General features: G+C 49.6%; 1 protein-coding gene across 1 annotated transcript; it reads right to left on the minus strand.

Annotated features, from left to right (window-relative positions):
• Positions 1 to 1,267: 1,267 nt before the first annotated feature.
• Positions 1,268 to 15,207, minus strand: mmp15b (matrix metallopeptidase 15b). Its single transcript, XM_047041736.1, has 11 exons — positions 14,710 to 15,207; positions 14,095 to 14,297; positions 9,977 to 10,125; positions 9,756 to 9,878; positions 9,246 to 9,553; positions 7,611 to 7,772; positions 7,270 to 7,475; positions 5,154 to 5,292; positions 3,619 to 3,769; positions 3,290 to 3,408; positions 1,268 to 3,142 (listed from the first exon to the last, which is right to left on the minus strand). The coding sequence occupies exons 1-11, from the start codon at positions 14,714 to 14,716 to the stop codon at positions 2,652 to 2,654; spliced, it is 2,058 nt and encodes a 685-aa protein (XP_046897692.1). The 5' UTR covers positions 14,717 to 15,207; the 3' UTR covers positions 1,268 to 2,651.
• Between the last annotated feature and the right edge of the window lie 1,574 nt (positions 15,208 to 16,781).

Genomic DNA, 16,781 nt, shown 5'->3' on the forward strand with positions numbered 1-16,781 from the left:
GTGTGTGTGTGAGAGAGCTCCATTGTTACTGAGAGTCCCTTAGGGCCGAGCTAGAACCAAGATGGAGGGGAGGAGGTAATGAGGGGAGGAGGGTGGAGCGAGAGGTCTATAATAAGGCTAGAGCACTTGAGAGACGTAAAAAGCTGCTCATTTGTGTAAACACTTATACACAAACACACACACTAAAACACACACCAACTACGCCAAACCCTGCAGTTTCAGTCAGAGCATTCCATATCCTCTTGCTCCCTGCATCTCTATAACGTTATAGAACAATGCCCACCGAATGGACGGAACCGGAGAACAAAGTGGTGCTGGCCCGTGTCCCAGTAGCTCTCTAACACCCCAATTTTGAACCATTCGGTTCATTTCGACCAGCTGTTTGTCAAACTAGTTAAAGAGTTAGCCAAGGCTAGGTTCATCCTTCTTAGAGAAACTGACCCTCACTCCATAGCTACTACCAGGCAGAAGACAGAAGAGGGGGGTTGGTCCTGCAGAAAGAGGAGGCCCATTTTATAGAATTGTAAGTTTACTACTGTAGAGAGCAATAGTGTTATGAAATAGTTTTCAAGGGGCTGTAGATTGTACACCTACACACACAAGTATCAGGTTCCTGTGGTATGGTAAAATAATCTCCTTGACTTGCTGGTCCTGTCTAGCTAAGGTGGGGGGGGGGGGGCATTTAAAGGGCCATTTTACAGATTATAGCTGGTATTGAACGACGGCAATGAAAGGAAAGAGAGTGACGGTAGAAGAGAGAGGGGATGAGAGGAGAGAGGGAAGGTAGAGAGGAGAAGAGAGGAGGGGAGGAAGGGTGGATGTCAGACGTCCGTCCACCAAGAGTGATGGATCTGGTTCGATAGTGTTGCTAAGAGACGGCCACCGTCCCCCTCGCCCTCTCATTGTCAAGAGGAGGGGTTAGGAAGGGCTAATCAGAACTAAAAGCTCACTCCCCCCTCCTCCCCTCGTTCTTTCCCCCAGATCAATGCAGCCTCTCTCAGAAGTAGATAGGCCTGACAATACAGCCCTTCCTACCAGCGTATCTCTCTCTCTTTTTCTGCTAGTCTTCCCACAGGGCAGCTTAATCACAGCAGAAAAGATCTGAAGTGTCTGAAGAGTCACTTTTGTAGTGTCATATCAAGTGTGCGTTGTATCAGGAGTGTGTGAGTGTGTGTGTGTTTAGTGTTGTATCCGGAGTGTGTGAGTGTAGTGTTGTATCCGGAGTGTGTGTATGTGTGTACTGTTGTATAAGGAGTGTGTGCATGTGTGTGTGCATAGTGTCGTATCAGGAGTGTGTTTGTGTGTGTATAGGGTCATATCAGGAGTATGTGTGTGTATGTAGGGTTTAATCAGGAGTGCCTATGTACTGTCGTTGCAGGAGTGTGTGTGTATGTAGTGTTAAATCAGGAGTGTGTGTGGTGTCATATCAGGACTGTACTGGCCCTGGGAGCGGGTGGCTACAGTCAAGCTATCTGCAGAATGTGGGTCACATGACACAAGGCCAGAAAGAGTCCTAACAGGGAAAGCACCGAAGGCCAATCTCACCCGCCACCCCCTCCCCCACGCCAGTCTCTCCTCAACACTTCCCCCCTCTCATCTGTTTCCCTCTCCTCACCCTCCAGCCCCACGCACCCCAGCCCTTCCCCCCCCTGTCTGTATAAGCAGACCCAGACCAGCACCAACTCAGTCTTATTGGCTATCATCCAGCAGTAATACTCCTCAGATAAAGTTTCTGGACTTCACAACCTCCTCTTTGAACTCCAACAGATGGCCCATTCCCTTCCCCCAGTCTCACGTCCACCCTCCCTTTCCAGCTATCTCCCCCTAACTCCTGGGCTCTCTCTCTCTCTTTCTCTCTCTCTCTCTCTCTCTCTCTCTCTCTCTCTCTCTCTCTCTCTCTCTGAGATGTGAGGATCCCAGTAGTGGCTGAGCTGAAGCTCATGGTAGGAGGTGAAGGCTCGGGTTAGCAGTGTTCACACACACCTGCTGTGTTTGAGAGCAGAAGATTAGCAGAAGAGCCTGGGGCCCTGGGGAGTTGGAGGGGCCAGGGGGGGCCAGGGGCTTCTCACGTTACAGTTCTGAGAAGCAGGGGCCATTATCTAACAGGGTGTAACCGTTCACTCAAACACACGAGATAAAATAATAAAAGCACAGCCATGTTTTGTGTCTCTCCTGCTCATGTCTGTCCTCTGATCTTCTGAAGAGGGCTGAATCCTTAGGGAGAGAGGGCGGGAGGATGGAGGGAGCAGGAAGGGGAGAGGAGAAAGTGATAAAGGACAGAAGAGGGAGAGCGGATAGAGGGACGACAGAGAAGGGAGGGAGGACTGAGGAGGGAGGTCACACACCCTTCAAATACACGTAAACTATCTCACACAATATGAACCTCAACATAAAACATGAAAAACAATGTGCAAACTTCTCTGGTATAAATAGAATACAGTCAACGCATTGCAGAGCACCATGGGGGTATAGTGAGTGGGTGCGTGTCTGTGTGTGTGTGTGTGTGTGTGTGTGTGTGTATGTACAGTATTTGCCAGTATAAATCTACTACCACATTGATGAAGGTAAGAAGGTGGTGAGGTGGAGTGGTTGAAGGGGAAGTGGTCGAAAGAATATGTTAGGGTCAAGTACAGGTCAAGGGTCAGAGGTTGTCAAACCCAGTCCTGCAAGGAGCGTTTGCAGTGGACAAAAAGGCGTGGCGCGCCCTTCCTCTGCAGAGTGTTGATAATGGCGTAGATCAATCCCAGAATGCACAGCACCAGGACCAGTGGCACGGTGACCATGATGATATTCATGGTTCGCTCCTCGCTGTCGTTCACCTTCAGCACCACGTCCACCTCGTTGGTCTCCTCCTCCACTTCCTCTCGATAGTCCACGTCATTGGTGTCTGACCCCGTGCCACCGGTACCGCCGGTTCCGGTCCTGTCCCGGTCTTTGTCTGTGGCGTCGGGGTTAACGGGCGGCCGGTCCAGGTCCGGGTGTTTGCGTCCCGGGTCTGACGTGTCGGGGTCTCGGTCCACGTCCACGTCCACACTGCACCCCATGAAGTCTCTGAGGATGGACTTGGGGTACCCCGGCTCACTCTTCATACGGTGGTTATCAAACTTCCAGTACTTGGACCCCTTGTAAAAGTAGGTGTAGGCTGCAGGGGACATGGGAGATGAGAGGGAAGATCCTCCTTTACATTTCATCAAATGATGATGCTTTTTTATCCTTGGATGAATGAACAACCTCTTAAAACACACACACACACACACATCCCCCGTTCTTCATCCTCCCACCCCCTCACCTCCGTCATCGCTGAGGAAGGCCCCCTTGGGAGACGAGGGCACTGCTGACCCCCACACACTGATAGGCTTAGGGTAGTCTTTGTCTGCCGCACGCGACTGCTCGTTAAAGCGCCAGTACCTGCAGGTGCAGAACGATCACTGCTTCTTAAAGATACACAACTGCTAGGTTATGGGTTCACTGCTCATACTGTCTCACAGCCAAGTAGGCAAACATATCTTTTTAAAGGGATATTACACTTAATTATAAAGTTTTTTCTAGGTCTACCCTAATGCTTCTATTTTCCTGTGTAAACTAAACCTGGTCAGATGTATGAGAACAGTTGCTTACCAGTCTCCCTGGAAGAAGTAGGTGAACCCAGACGGCTCCCACCAGATGGCTGTGTCGATGTTGTCGTAAGGGATGTCCCTGCCGTAGTCCACCAGCTCCTGGGGGTAGCCAGGCTCCAGGTTAGCCTCCCGGAACAGCCACCATTTATTACCTGGATGACCACAGGAACACAGGGGACTACAGGTTAGCATTTTGCTACATGGACGACCATAGGAACACAATAGCACACTGATTAGCATTTTGCACCACACTAGCAAACAAGTTAGCATTTAGCTACTTGGAAGACCATAGGAACATGTTATCATACACGTAACACAGTGATAGACAGCGTTAGCTGTTAGCTTTCCCTGAACAGTTATTACCTGCTACACGCTAAATGGAGAGATGAAGAGAGGAAAGGTAGAGAAGAAAGGTAGAGAGGAGGATTACGGAATAGATACAGCAAGTACAGTAAAAAAGCAAATAGAGAAAGAAGGATAGTTATTGAGTGGGAAACTGAGAGAATAAATCACAAGGGAGAGAGGGATAGAGGGATGAAGAGAGTGGGGGAGGAGGGAGGAGGGGTGAATGGTTTTATGGTTAATGTTCCTTTATGGAGCGTGCAGAGGGGCTTTCCTTCTCCTCCCCTCCCACTCATAAACCTGGGCTGTGGAAACTGTTAACCCAGCACCACCCCACACAAGACCTGCTGATCTGCTGGCTTCCACACACACACACACACACACACACAAGCATCCACACACATAACATACATAAACACGTACACTCATACGCGTGCATGCATGCAAGCAGCATATAACGGTGTAAAATAATCTCTGACTAGCCATGGTTTGAGCTTAACCGGGCATTAGGGAAGGCTTGTTATGAATATGTTTTCTTTAGAGAAGGTGGAAGGGGGGTGGAAGCAAAGGGCCGTGTTTACAGTATCTAAGACATGGACGCTCTGTCCTCCATCCCTGTTTTCACTCTGGTTTAAAACGAAACCTTTCCACTCAGCATCTGTCTACAGACAGAGAGAGAAAGAGGGAAGGGCAGGGCCGATGGAACTCGCTCTCTCCATCCTTCTTTCCCTCGCCCTCACTCACAATTGCCAGATGCTGTGGAGCCAGCTCTCCGTCTCTTTCTGTTTCTGCTTTTAATTCTTCCTTTCTTTCCGATGGATGGCTGCCAGATGTCAGAAGGCCTTGCCAGTGACATCATTATATTCCTTGAAGGCTTACTCCTGCCGAGCCAGCTGTCTTAAAGAGCCAGCTGTCTGATTCCTGCAAACAGTGAACTTCTCCCAGCCTCTCCCCTAGCCTCCAACCTCTCTCTCACTCCCCCTCTCTCACTCCCCCTCTCTCACTCCGCCTCTCTCTCTCTCTGTCTCTCTTTCTGTGATTGTTACCGCAACATACCAACAATTGTCACTGTCCAGTGACTCTCTATCCTTCGAAACTCTAGGATGTCAAACACAACATGACATGTGTGAGTCTGTGTGGGTGTGTGAGTCTGTGAGTGTGTATAGTATGTGTGTGTGCATGCATGAGCAGTACCTTTAAAGAAGACAAATTTCCCATCGTGTCTCTCATAGGCAGCATCTATGTCCCCAGGCAGGCCTCTCCAGAAGTGTCCGATGGGCATGGGGTAGTTGTCCAGGACCCGGTTTCTCCGAACTCTCCAGAACCATCTCCCCTGGTTGGACAGAAAGGACAGGATTAGCCAATCAGGTGACAGCTCTCGTTCAGCTCGCTCACCCTCAGTCCATAGGATCTAGTACAGGCATTGGAGGGGTTTCGATTTTCAGTCCCATAGTCTGTTTGCTTACCTGTCTGTCTGTCTGTCTGCCTGCCTGTCTGATATTTCCTCTGCATCTTGGTCTGTCTGAATGTCCTTATTAACTCTCTGTAGTCACATGGTAGGTGTTCGAGAATGCCCTTCACTCCCCACTCCATCTCTTTCTGGCAGGAGTCCAGAGCCCAGAGACTACTCCCCCACCACACACACACACACAAACACACACACCCTACACCCTACACCCATGAGAGCAGGGACACCAGGAACACTACCAATCAGGCACTATAACGTCTCTATATTTAAAGTGCCTGTCCCTTCCCCACAACTCATACTCTATCCATAGTCCTCCATTCACAGACAGGCCAATAAGACGGACCCATTTTGTATGTGTGTCTGAGGGTGTGTGAATGTAATGTTCCCTGCTAACAAGGTGTGTTAACAGTGCTGACCGTCAACAGACATGCACAGGTCCATGTTGGCAGCCTTGTCTGGGGTTCACAAGCCGTCTACTGCTGGGTGGTCTCCCCCTAATCCAGACCTCCAGCCCTCTAACCCCCCCCCACCCCCACACCAGACTCCCAGTCCTTCAGCCATCCAGACCCCCAGACTCTCAGAGTCCAGTTCTCTAGACCCTCCATCTGCATCCCTGCATAGACCCTCCATTCCCCCAAGCCCCTTAACCCTCGTATGCACACAGCCAGGAGGAGGGGCCGGAGAAGGGGGCGTGAGGAGGAGGAGGTGATAGGAGGATAATGATGTTATTCTGGACTGGTATAAAGAACTGTAAACTGGTGAGTTTGTTCAAGTCAGCACAAAATATGTCTAAGGTAGTTAACAACAAGAGGTGGAAAAAACCCTGACACAAACACACCAACACTAACTGATACTCACACACTCCTCTACACCACACTCCAAACACAAGCCCCAGTCCGAGACAAAGAGACACAGATTTACTAAGACGTGTGTTGGCTACCAAGCTAGGGTATCCATTAGCTACAGTCAATAGACCTGTCTATCACTGCTAATGATGAAGCTGTGGCTTCCTGGCAAACTACTTCTGTCCTCCAGCCAGTCAGTCAGCCAGTCTGTCTCACAAAATTGAGATGGATAGAGCAGAGTAAAGTAGAACTGAGCCCAGCAGAATAGAGTGTAGAATGTGGAGTAGAGTCTAATATGACCAAACCAAGACAGACAGGAAGCAGAGAGGATAAGACAGTCATTGCATCTATAATTCAGATGTAAAAATGTTCCAAGCCTTGCCCTCCACTCTCCTCCTTCCAGTCCTATCCTTGATTGGAGACCATACAACCAGCAGGAAACAGTCAAATGAAAGTGTCCCTGTCATGACAGACAGACCATAATACAGCCAGCATAAAGCTCTAACGACCCTCCAGCTGCAGCCAGGAAGAACAGGAGATGGTTCCAGGTTACTAGGTTACAGGCCAGGTGTGGCCCACCGATCTGACTGTCTGAGCATGCAGATGGTAGGGCTGGTAAGAGTTGTATTGGATTGTATGGGGTAGCATGGGGTTGTGTGGTGATGTAGGGGGTGGTGGAGGTTGAGTAGCACAGTGCAGTTCCGCAAGCCCAGCGGGCCCAGGGGCTCTCCTCTTGTTAACATGGCAGTAAAGAGTTCCGTCCTGGAGGTTTACAGGGTCTGGTGGAGGCCAGGCCCTGCTCCTTATGACCCCTGCTTCCCACCAAACAACACCTGCTTCTCTCAGATGCTACAGGTGCTCCTCCTAGCCACAGACAGCCCCATCTCCCTCCCTTGACCACCTTGAAAACAAACAATTCCCTCTTCTCCCCTCTCAACTTCCCTCCTCCCTCTACCTCCCTTATGTCCCGTCCCCCCCCCCCCCCACAGTAACTCACCTTGAAGACAAACATCTCCCCCCTCAGCATAGTGACCGTGTCGAAGTTGCCCTCACAGATGTTGGGGCCGTAGTGGTCCGGACGCTCCGTGGTGCGTGGGCGGTCCGGACGCCGAGGGGGGGTTTGGGGGGGGCGGGGCTCCGGCTTGGCCGGACGGCGGGGGGTCACTGTTGGGAGGGCCTGGGTGGGGGTGCCGCCTGGCTGACCTGGGGGGTGGGGGGGGTGGGGGGGGTGAGGGCAAAGACTTCATGTCCATGGAACTCTAGAATCTTTGCATGCACCATACTGAATAATCCAATCTATTTATATATACCCAGATACTTAATACCCCCGACCCTCACCATAGATCTGCTGTATACCCCTCAAGTCATCCTCGGGAAGCTGAAAGTCATCTGTCTCCATCCACTGATAAAAAGGAGCCATGATGGCCATAGGGTTGTTGGAATGTTCCAGGCCCAAGGCGTGGCCTAGCTCATGGACAGCCACCAGGAAGAGGTCGTTACCTGGTGGAGGGGGAGGGGGGAGGAGGAGTAGCAATGGGAAGGAGAGAGAAATAGACAGCACTTAAGTGTTGTCCAGAACAGTGCAAGAGGCGACTATGAGGATAGTTAGTAATAGTCTATGGGGAGACTGTTACTGACTTATCGGCTACTTTGATCAGCTGGTTCAGACAGATATGTAGATGATGGATGACACCTCTATAACAGACACCAATGGGTGCAGATAGACATCAGTACACATACACACCCTCAAACTAATCAAAGCATTGGTGACACAGTGACCGCAGTGTCAACTTCCTCTTTCACAAGTTACATCCTGTAGAAACCCGGAGAAAATAAATGCTGATGGAAATTGTGTGTTGAGTTGAGACAATCTCTGGGTCGTGCTTTGAAGCACGGCCAGGCCTGGTTGGAACTTCCCCCTATGAATGCTGCTTTGTCCCGGACACAGCTTAGAGGGAACTTCAACATGACCCTTCAGCCATTTTGTGTGATGTGAGGGCAGGCTGGTCGTGGTTGGTCAGATGTCGGCTGTGACCAGCCTATCCTGAGGGTTTGAAACGCAATGATGTCACTGCTGTGGATCCAAGGATATTCAGAATTCCTTTCCTGTAATCAGCTGAAACCATTCTCTGTCCCCAGCCTGACACACACACACACAAGGACAGCCGGCACAGGAACACACCCGACTCACACACACACACTCCTTTGACAGCTAGTTGAGGTTTAGTCCTCAGTACACTCATGTGACTCTGAAGTGTAAAAAGTAACGAAAGAGAGAGAGACGGTGGAGTGAGAGAGAGAATTAATGAGAAAGAGAAAGAGAGAGGGTGTGGAGAGATTGAAAGTCTCAAGGAAAAATAAAGAGGGCTTTGTGAGGTAACCGTGACAACCGTGAGGCTTAGGAACTTCAAAGGGTCCCGGGATGTTAGGAGCTGAGCTGAGCTCAGTCAGTCTGCCTATCCTGTTGACTCCTCAGTCTGTCCCTCTGTCTGCCTATCCTGTTGACTCCTCAGTCTGTCTCATATGTAGCCCTCCTCTCCCCATGGGGCGGGGGGGGTAATAATAAAACCACAGCTGGGGTAAAACAGGGCTGGGACCTCCTGGGGGGTAACAGAATCCCCTGGTTTTGAGCAGGGGTAGTTACAGCTGAAGCAGATACAGCTGGAGCAGATACAGCTGGTGTATATGAGCCATACTATGATGTCATAGCTCTCCACGGGCTTTGAAGTTTTATGAAGGTAGCTTGTACAGTAGAACTCTGCAGATGATTGTCAGACCAACTCTGGCATGGGGGGGGGTGTGGGAGGGTTATGTCAGGGGATCAGATATTCTCAATGTGTTGCAGAGACAGTGCAGTACTAACAACTGGGCTTGACACAGTACTGTGTCACATGGAGATAGATCTACCCCCACCTCTCTTTATACCCCCTCCTCCCCTCCCCTTCTCTCTTTACCTCCCTTTCTCCCCCTCACCTTGCAGGTTCTGGTTCCCAAGGGTCCAGGGTTCGTCAGAGTCAAAGTGTGTGTCTCCCCCCATGCCGGGCCCAGGGAAGTAGGCGTGAGCCAGGAACCCGCCCTCGCCATCGAAGGGTGAGCTGTCACCGTGGAAACCGGAGGCGAAGAAAATCATGATGTCGGGCTCCTTGCGACGGCCATATTTGATCTCCTGGTAAGGGATCTCGTCGAAAGTGAGGGGCGTGACCTTCTCCCACACCTTGAAAGCTCGACGAATTGCCTCAAATGAATTGTACTCCCCCACCTTGGGGGTGTAGTTTTGGATGCTGTGCAGAGGGGAAGGGAGAGAAGGGGATATCGAAATAAACAAATATTTCTGCAACTTCCCAAACAATAAACTTGAGTTGATACTTTTCTTGGAGTGAAGCCTTTGGAAATATCCTAAGAACATTTCTAGAGAGAACTGCAGACAGAGCGAGAGAGAGAGAGTGAGAAAGACAGAGGGAGAGAGGGGAGGGAGGGTTGTACCTAAATGTCAGGTGACTCTTGTTCCACTTGTGTCCAGTCAGAGCGTAGCGTTTCCTCCTCACATTGGTCTTAATCTGACCTCCGAACTTGTCAGGCACACCACACCTGGGTCTCCGCATGGCCCTGGAACAACACACAGGATGTTCTGTTGCTGTGTGTGTGTGCGTGTGTTTGTGTGTGCGTGCGTGTGTGTGTGCATAGTGTGTATGTGTTGGACATACGTGATGGTTGCAGGGTCCATGGTGCCAGTAACCTCCAGGCCATAGAAGCGCTGCATGTCCCCCACAGCATTGGCCAGGATCTGGGCTGTCCTCATGGTGGACATCTGTCTACTGGCCTGGGGGAGGTAGCCGTACATCCTCAACCATGCCTGTGGAGGAGGGGGGGGGGGGGTGTACAGAACAGTGAGACTTCTGATAGAGATAGACGTACGTACATCGTCAACCATGTCTGTGGAGGAGGGGGGTGGGGGTGTACAGAACAGTGAGACTTCTGGGGGAGGAAGCTGTACATCCTCAACCATGCCTGTGGAGGGGGGGCAAGGGGGGAAGTGTATATGTATGTGTGTGTGTTGGACTTCACTAGTGGCACAAGTATGACCAGACCACAAATCCCAGCTGGTGGGCGCTGGTGGGAGGGGGGGGGGGGGGGGGGGGAGCCGGAGAGTAGGGGGGGATTTCCTCTGAAGGCCACTCCAGGAGGTTAGCCTCCAAATTACTGATCTCTAATTATGTCATTAGCACTAACTACAGTCTAAGTGGATCGGACACACACACACACACACACAACCCTGGTCTGTGGTCACTGAATCACTTGCCTGTTACAGTGGATGCAACAACTGAGACAAACACACACTAAAATGTACTCGCACAAAACTACACGTACACACACACACAACATATTATCTCTCTGGGCCTGGGAGAACAAGATTCTCCCTAAGACACACAGGGAACATGTATGGCCTGTAGTTCAACAGAGACATTGGATAACCCAGAACATTGTATGGTAGATACCCAGTATATTCTACTAGATAACCCAGTATATATCATCTCCTACCATCTGTTCAGGCAGATGCTGTGCTCACATCTGAAACACAAATTAGGGGCAGTGTGTCTATTGTCGCTCTTACACTACTGTGTAAGTAACAGCCACACAGCCCATGGCAGGCTGTGGATGGATGGATGGAATTTAGCCTTTGAAAAAGTGCTTCTTCTGTTCTCTGATCTCAGAGAGGTGAGGAGAGGAGAGTATGGGATGGTATGAGGAGAGAGGGGATGAGAGGAGAGAGGGGATGAGAGGAGAGAGGGGATGAGAGGAGAGAGGGGATATGAGGAGAGAGGGGATGAGAGGGATGTGGAGGGGGGAAGTATGTGTAGGTCTATCAGTGGGTCCTTCAAGGAGACCTTGAGCCTACCTGCCAAAACCACTGCCCCCTGCACACAGCAATTTACAAGGAGTTGTAAAACGAACTAATGTGCGTGTGTGCATGTGTGAACGTGTGTGTTTGTATGTGTGTGTGTGTGTGTTCAGCCTGCCAGCGTCCACCACAATGTCAGCCAAGACACTAACAAATGCAGAGAGCTTTTATTTGCTGGTCTACTGCCATGTCCCCCCTGCTAAGAGAGAGGCAATGATGAAGAGGGGGGAGGGGGGGAGGGAGAGAGGGGGAGGAAGGATATAAAACACACACACACAACGCTGTGACAGTTCAGTCACTGTGGGACCATAGTTAAGTAGAGGTCTTTGTGAGCTGGCTTGGTTACATACATACACACATACAAACAAATACAAGTCAAACAGCAGTCAGTCAAGCAGGAACCAGCCAACCAAGGGACAGCATCTAGCAGCGTTTCCCCTTCGCATCACATCCCATTATGCATCAACACGGCAATACGAGCCCCCTATGCCAATGGCAATAGCCAGCCACTGGGGAGAAAGGAGGAGCTGGTTGGAATGTTAAGATTGGGCACTCTGGAGATTCTACTGATGGACTGACAGACTGGAAAGGGGGTGGGGGTAGAGGCAGAGAGAGAAAGAGTAAGAGAGAGAAGGAACGAAGGGGAGGGTAGATGGAGTAAGAGATAGACACTGGGGAGAGAGAGAAAAGGGCACAGAAACAGGGAAAGAGAGAGGTTATGCCGAGGTTAAGACGGAAAAGGGAAAAGACAAGGTCGTTTCAGCAAGAATGATTGTACAGCAGCTCCCCGTGTCCTGTGGAACTGATAAACCTTGTCCCGTTCTCTTCTTTCCCTGTCCTCTCCATGCCTGCTTATCCCTCTCCTTCCTTCCCTTCCTTCTTCCTCTCCTTTTCTCTTTCTTCTCATCCTTTACACTCCCCCCCCCCCTTCACTCCCTCTCCCCTCACTCCTTCTCTCCAGACAAGAGGCTCCATTGTGCCATGTCATCCAGGGAGCAGCGCGGGCCAGAATGCCTTCCCTTGGTTCTGCTTGTGGCCCGTTTGGAACACAGCTGTCACATTCACATGTCACATGACCCGACTGAAAAGAGACCAGGTCACTTTTATCCCTCCCTCTTTCTCGCTCTCACTCTCTCCTTCTCTACCACTTTCTCTCTCTCACACACTCAAACAAACCTCTAAGCACACGCTCGCACACACACTTTAGACACACACACACACCTCATCAAAAGCTGGTGGCAGATTAATAAACTTTCTTCCTCCCTTTGCAACTCCTTCTGTACCCAACCGTTTTTTTTCTCTCCTACTTCTATTTACTCGACTCCTTACTTTTGCTCCTCCTTTAGTAGATCTGTTTATTAATCCTTCTAAAGAAGCCCTCCCATCTGCCTAACCACCCCCTCCCCCCCCCCCCCCCCCCCTCCCAGCCAACACACAAACAAACAAAAACACACACCGCTCCACCTCCGCACCTCCATATACAGTCTCCTTCTACCCCAGCAGGATGTAGCATTTTAGGACCTGACTCTGCAGAATCAGGTTTGGAGCTGGCTAAGGCAAGGCCAGGGCCTGGTAGACAGACCCCCCTAGGACTGTCTCTGCTAAGGTAAACACTGCCAGGTCACCACTACATAACTTGTGCACCTCCCAACCTCATACCTGGCACTGGAATGCCTTAGTCTGCTTACAAACACACACACACACTCCTCAGTGGTTATCCCCAGACTCCAGTGTAGGAATGTGAGCCGGAGGCATTCGGCAGTCCGCCTGCCTGTTTGTCAGAGGGTGTAAACTATTACAGGTTATTGTGTCTGTTCATTATTGTTCTTCTTAGCTGGCTCTCAAGAGGGAGGAGAGAACATCAAAACATGTGGTGCAGTGCTGGTTCATTATTAAGTATTGTAATACTTTTTACTGGTTATGTCTTTGTTGTACTCTAACTACACGACTGATGTCCAATGAGATTGTATCACTGTTGATGCCTGCAGTGGGGGACCAAGCAGAGAGGCTGGCTGGCCTCTATATAAAGTCAAACCCACAGAGAGAGGCTGAGAAAGGCTGGCTGGCCTCTAATGTCAACACAACTGGGCTAAGTGGCAGCAGCTGGGGCAAAGTCCACACACACACACACACACACACACACACACACACACACACACAGGCAGACCTATACAATAACACAAACATGCACCCAGACCACAATAACACAAAGGCTTCTCCAGTCAGAGGACCCCTGGTTCCTCCACTGATCACACAGCCCACATCAGCAGACACACTACACACTCAGCACACACTTAGGACCAACTGAAGGTGATTGGACAAAAGTGGACTACAAAAGCGGACTACAAGACGTTTTTACAGACATCCTAAGTGTAGAGAGATGAGAGATAGAAAGATGATGAGCCAAGTGGATGCAAATCACGTTTATTTCAATAACAGACCTGTATAACCTATAGCATTGACATCCCCAGATCAATTTAACTAACCCACTGCTAGTACGCGCTCTGAGTAAGTGTGTCAGCGTGTCAGAGTGAAAGCCACGAGGGGAATGAGTAGGGTTTGTGTGTTTTGAGTCGCCGTACGAACGTGAGGTACCGTATCTGGTCATGAAAAGGGAGAATGCGAGGTGGATAGTCTCATGCTCAACAGCGCTTATAACTGATGGCAGAGGGACAGAAACCCAACATGCACCAGAAACGCTGTTTAACATTGATGAGCAACATCTCAAAGAATGTATTGTAGCTAAATTGCAGTGTCAGCAAAAATATAAATAAACGGCTTAAGGACAATTGTGTAAATGCATGGGTTACGTGAGTTTTTTGTAGGCTAGATCCATCCTTAGGACGCACAAGTACACAAAAGTAAACATGAAGTTGTTTGATGTAGTTGTTAGTTATTGGGATGGAGGCAGGTCAATGTTACCTCTGCGTGGAACGCGTCCTCCTGTCCCGCTTCAGACCGGGGACCGCTGACCCACAGCACCAGGAGTGAAGAAAGCAATACCCGTCTCCACAGCAACCACGCTGAGATGTCCCACGAGGATGCCATCATAGTCCAGATCCCAGTCCGGTCACTCACGAGGTCACCGAAATTAACTCCTGGCTTACAGACTCCACGCGGAAACCCTGGGCGCGGAAGTTTGGGTCGATGATTAAATTCTGTTGACCCTAGGTCTCGCGCAGAAAAGGTGAAGGGGGAAAAGGCTTTGTTGACTCTGGCGCAGTCATCTAAAAAGATAACGAACTTCCCTTAAATCAGTTAATATCCACGAACAATGGATTCTCCTTCGTTAGAAGGGAGACTAGACCTGTCCCGCCCTCCGTGGTTGTGGTCTACTCTGTACTCTACCAGTCAAGTCTCCGAGGACAACTGCAGGCTACACCATCAGACCTGAGCTGGTGCCAAAGGTCCCAAGTTCTAGGTAGCCTGTTACTGGCGGGCGTGTCCTACCTCGCCTCCAGTAGCCTAGTGTTCAGTGAACAGTGGAGACGACCTATTTAATTACGTTCAAAGTATTAACCTTCGAGGTGCACTTACCAAGCATGCATAACTCAGTTTTAGCTGTAGTCCGCTCGCTGCAAACAATATGTGTGTCAATCTGCAGCAATAGTACCAAGCAGGTGTGTTAAAATATAACCGCCGTTTCCTCTTGCAAAAGTGAATCGAAGACGGTGTCCAAGTGCAGCGGGAGAATGGGACCGCGGGAGGCAAAACAATGACTAGAGTCAATTATTTACAGATAAGAGAACGAATTAAAGTTCACTGCTGCTGACCACTTTCCCTTCTCGACCAGCTGCAGTCCTTACGACGTCTGTTTCGAATAGCGGTCCCTCTTGTAAAGGTTTTATATGATGGTTCTCTGCCCGTTAAATTTTGTTTTCCCCCCGCAGTTTTTCTGGATCCGGTCAACTACCCGGTTGTCTTTTGAGCCTGTTGAAGTTCCCTTTTTTTCTATTGCGGGACACCGATCGGGCAGGCCCTTTTCCTGGTGGCTGTCGTCGGTCCCACTCAGTGTGTGTAGCGGTAGTCAGCTCGTCTATCAAATCACGAGGGGAGGGGACGAGGGAGCGGATGTCAGGAAGTCAGACCTCCCCCCTCGGCCTGGTCACACAGGCTGCACTCTCACAGGTGATCCAGAGTATGTGTATTCATGTCTGTATCACTCTGGGCTGATACTTATCTAAATTACAAACAATATTGTTATTAAAGTGAAAATATATCAGTCACGTTAGCCTTTGATTCAGGATAACCTTGTCAAGCTCTAATCCCAGGTTCAATAACTGGTATGTCTATACAACACAGTTATATCAGTAATCCAGAGACTCAGCTGTGAGGCTGGCTGAAGGGGTCTAGGTTGGACCACACCAGAAAGTCAACATCACATCTGGAGTGTGCAGTACATCAGAGTGAATTATCTCCTCTAGGTGGATGTGTGTGTGGGTGTGTTTAATTATTCTTGTGGGGACAAGAATAGCAAACTGAGGAACATTTGTGAAGAAGTTTTCCTTGTCCCCATATATTTGAGTACTCTATCTATGGGGTTTTAGGTTGTTTAGGGTTAGATACATTATGGGTTAAGATTAGGCCTAGGAATGGGAATGAAATGTAAGTCCACACAAGAATTGTAAAACAAACCTTTGTGTGTGTGTGAACAGATGACAGAGACTGTTACCCTTTCATTAAGTCCTGCAGCCAGCTCCTCTGTACCGGAGTGAATGCATGAGTGATGAATGGATGAGTGAGTAGTGGTCTTGTGTGTCTGACTGCACTCTAAATGCCTCAGGTCCTGCACATGAAGAGGACCCATGTTCACAAATCACACACACAACCTCACAGACACACACTCACACCCAGTCATCCTACACAAGTCTGATCATTGTGTTGGTCACAGTGTTTCCCCTGGAGGAAGTTCTTCTGGCCAGGTGATCAGCCAGGTGTGACCAGAGGAAATTCAACTTCCTCCCTCACTCCCTCAATCCATCCATCCCTTCTCACCTCATCTGCCCATCATCACCTTTGTCAAAGTCATCCGTAAAAATATATTTTTCTCGTTTGGTTTTCTTGTTTGTGTCTCATACTATTATTTGCTAGCTTAAAATAAATGTGGTATCTGCCACTTGTTGTTTTGGGAATTGTGTACATAGAATGTAGTTTAAATAAGTGTAAATTAAAGAATCTGTTTATGGTCCTCTATAATCACTTGGCTAATCGATGACCACCTACTGGTCTTCACCATGTGCTTAGTGGTGCACACTCGACATTGGCATCTTGACTATGACTTAACCCTGATTCCTTGTTGTGTGGCCTGGCACACCTGTGTATGTGTGTCCTGAGGCCATCTGCATCCAGCCTGTTAACATAGAGCTGATGGACCAAGCCCAACATGTGCAGGCAGGCCAGAGAGGTGAGAGACCCAGTCACTAGAAGACAGACATGCTGGAATGTGTTTAGACGACACAGCTGGACCCCATAATGACCTGGCTGCAGTGGGTTGGGGGGGGTTAATAATTGAATGTGTACGGGCAGGCATCAGGTGAGAAGATGTAAACGACCCTTGTATCGTATGGCCAGGTGGTCAGTGGTGACAGAATAACAGAGTCGTCCTGCCT

The sequence above is a fragment of the Hypomesus transpacificus genome, chromosome 19, assembly GCF_021917145.1.
Source record: "Hypomesus transpacificus isolate Combined female chromosome 19, fHypTra1, whole genome shotgun sequence".
NCBI classification, from domain to species: domain Eukaryota; kingdom Metazoa; phylum Chordata; class Actinopteri; order Osmeriformes; family Osmeridae; genus Hypomesus; species Hypomesus transpacificus.

Bases quoted from the DNA above. Each gene is read 5' to 3' on its own strand.
- mmp15b (XM_047041736.1), bottom strand. The intron at 7,773-9,245 runs GTGAGGGGGAGA...CCCCTCCACCAG, and splicing joins TGGGAACCAGAACCTGCAAG to GTAACGACCTCTTCCTGGTG. The intron at 7,476-7,610 runs GTGAGGGTCGGG...CCCACCCCCCAG, and splicing joins GGGTATACAGCAGATCTATG to GTCAGCCAGGCGGCACCCCC.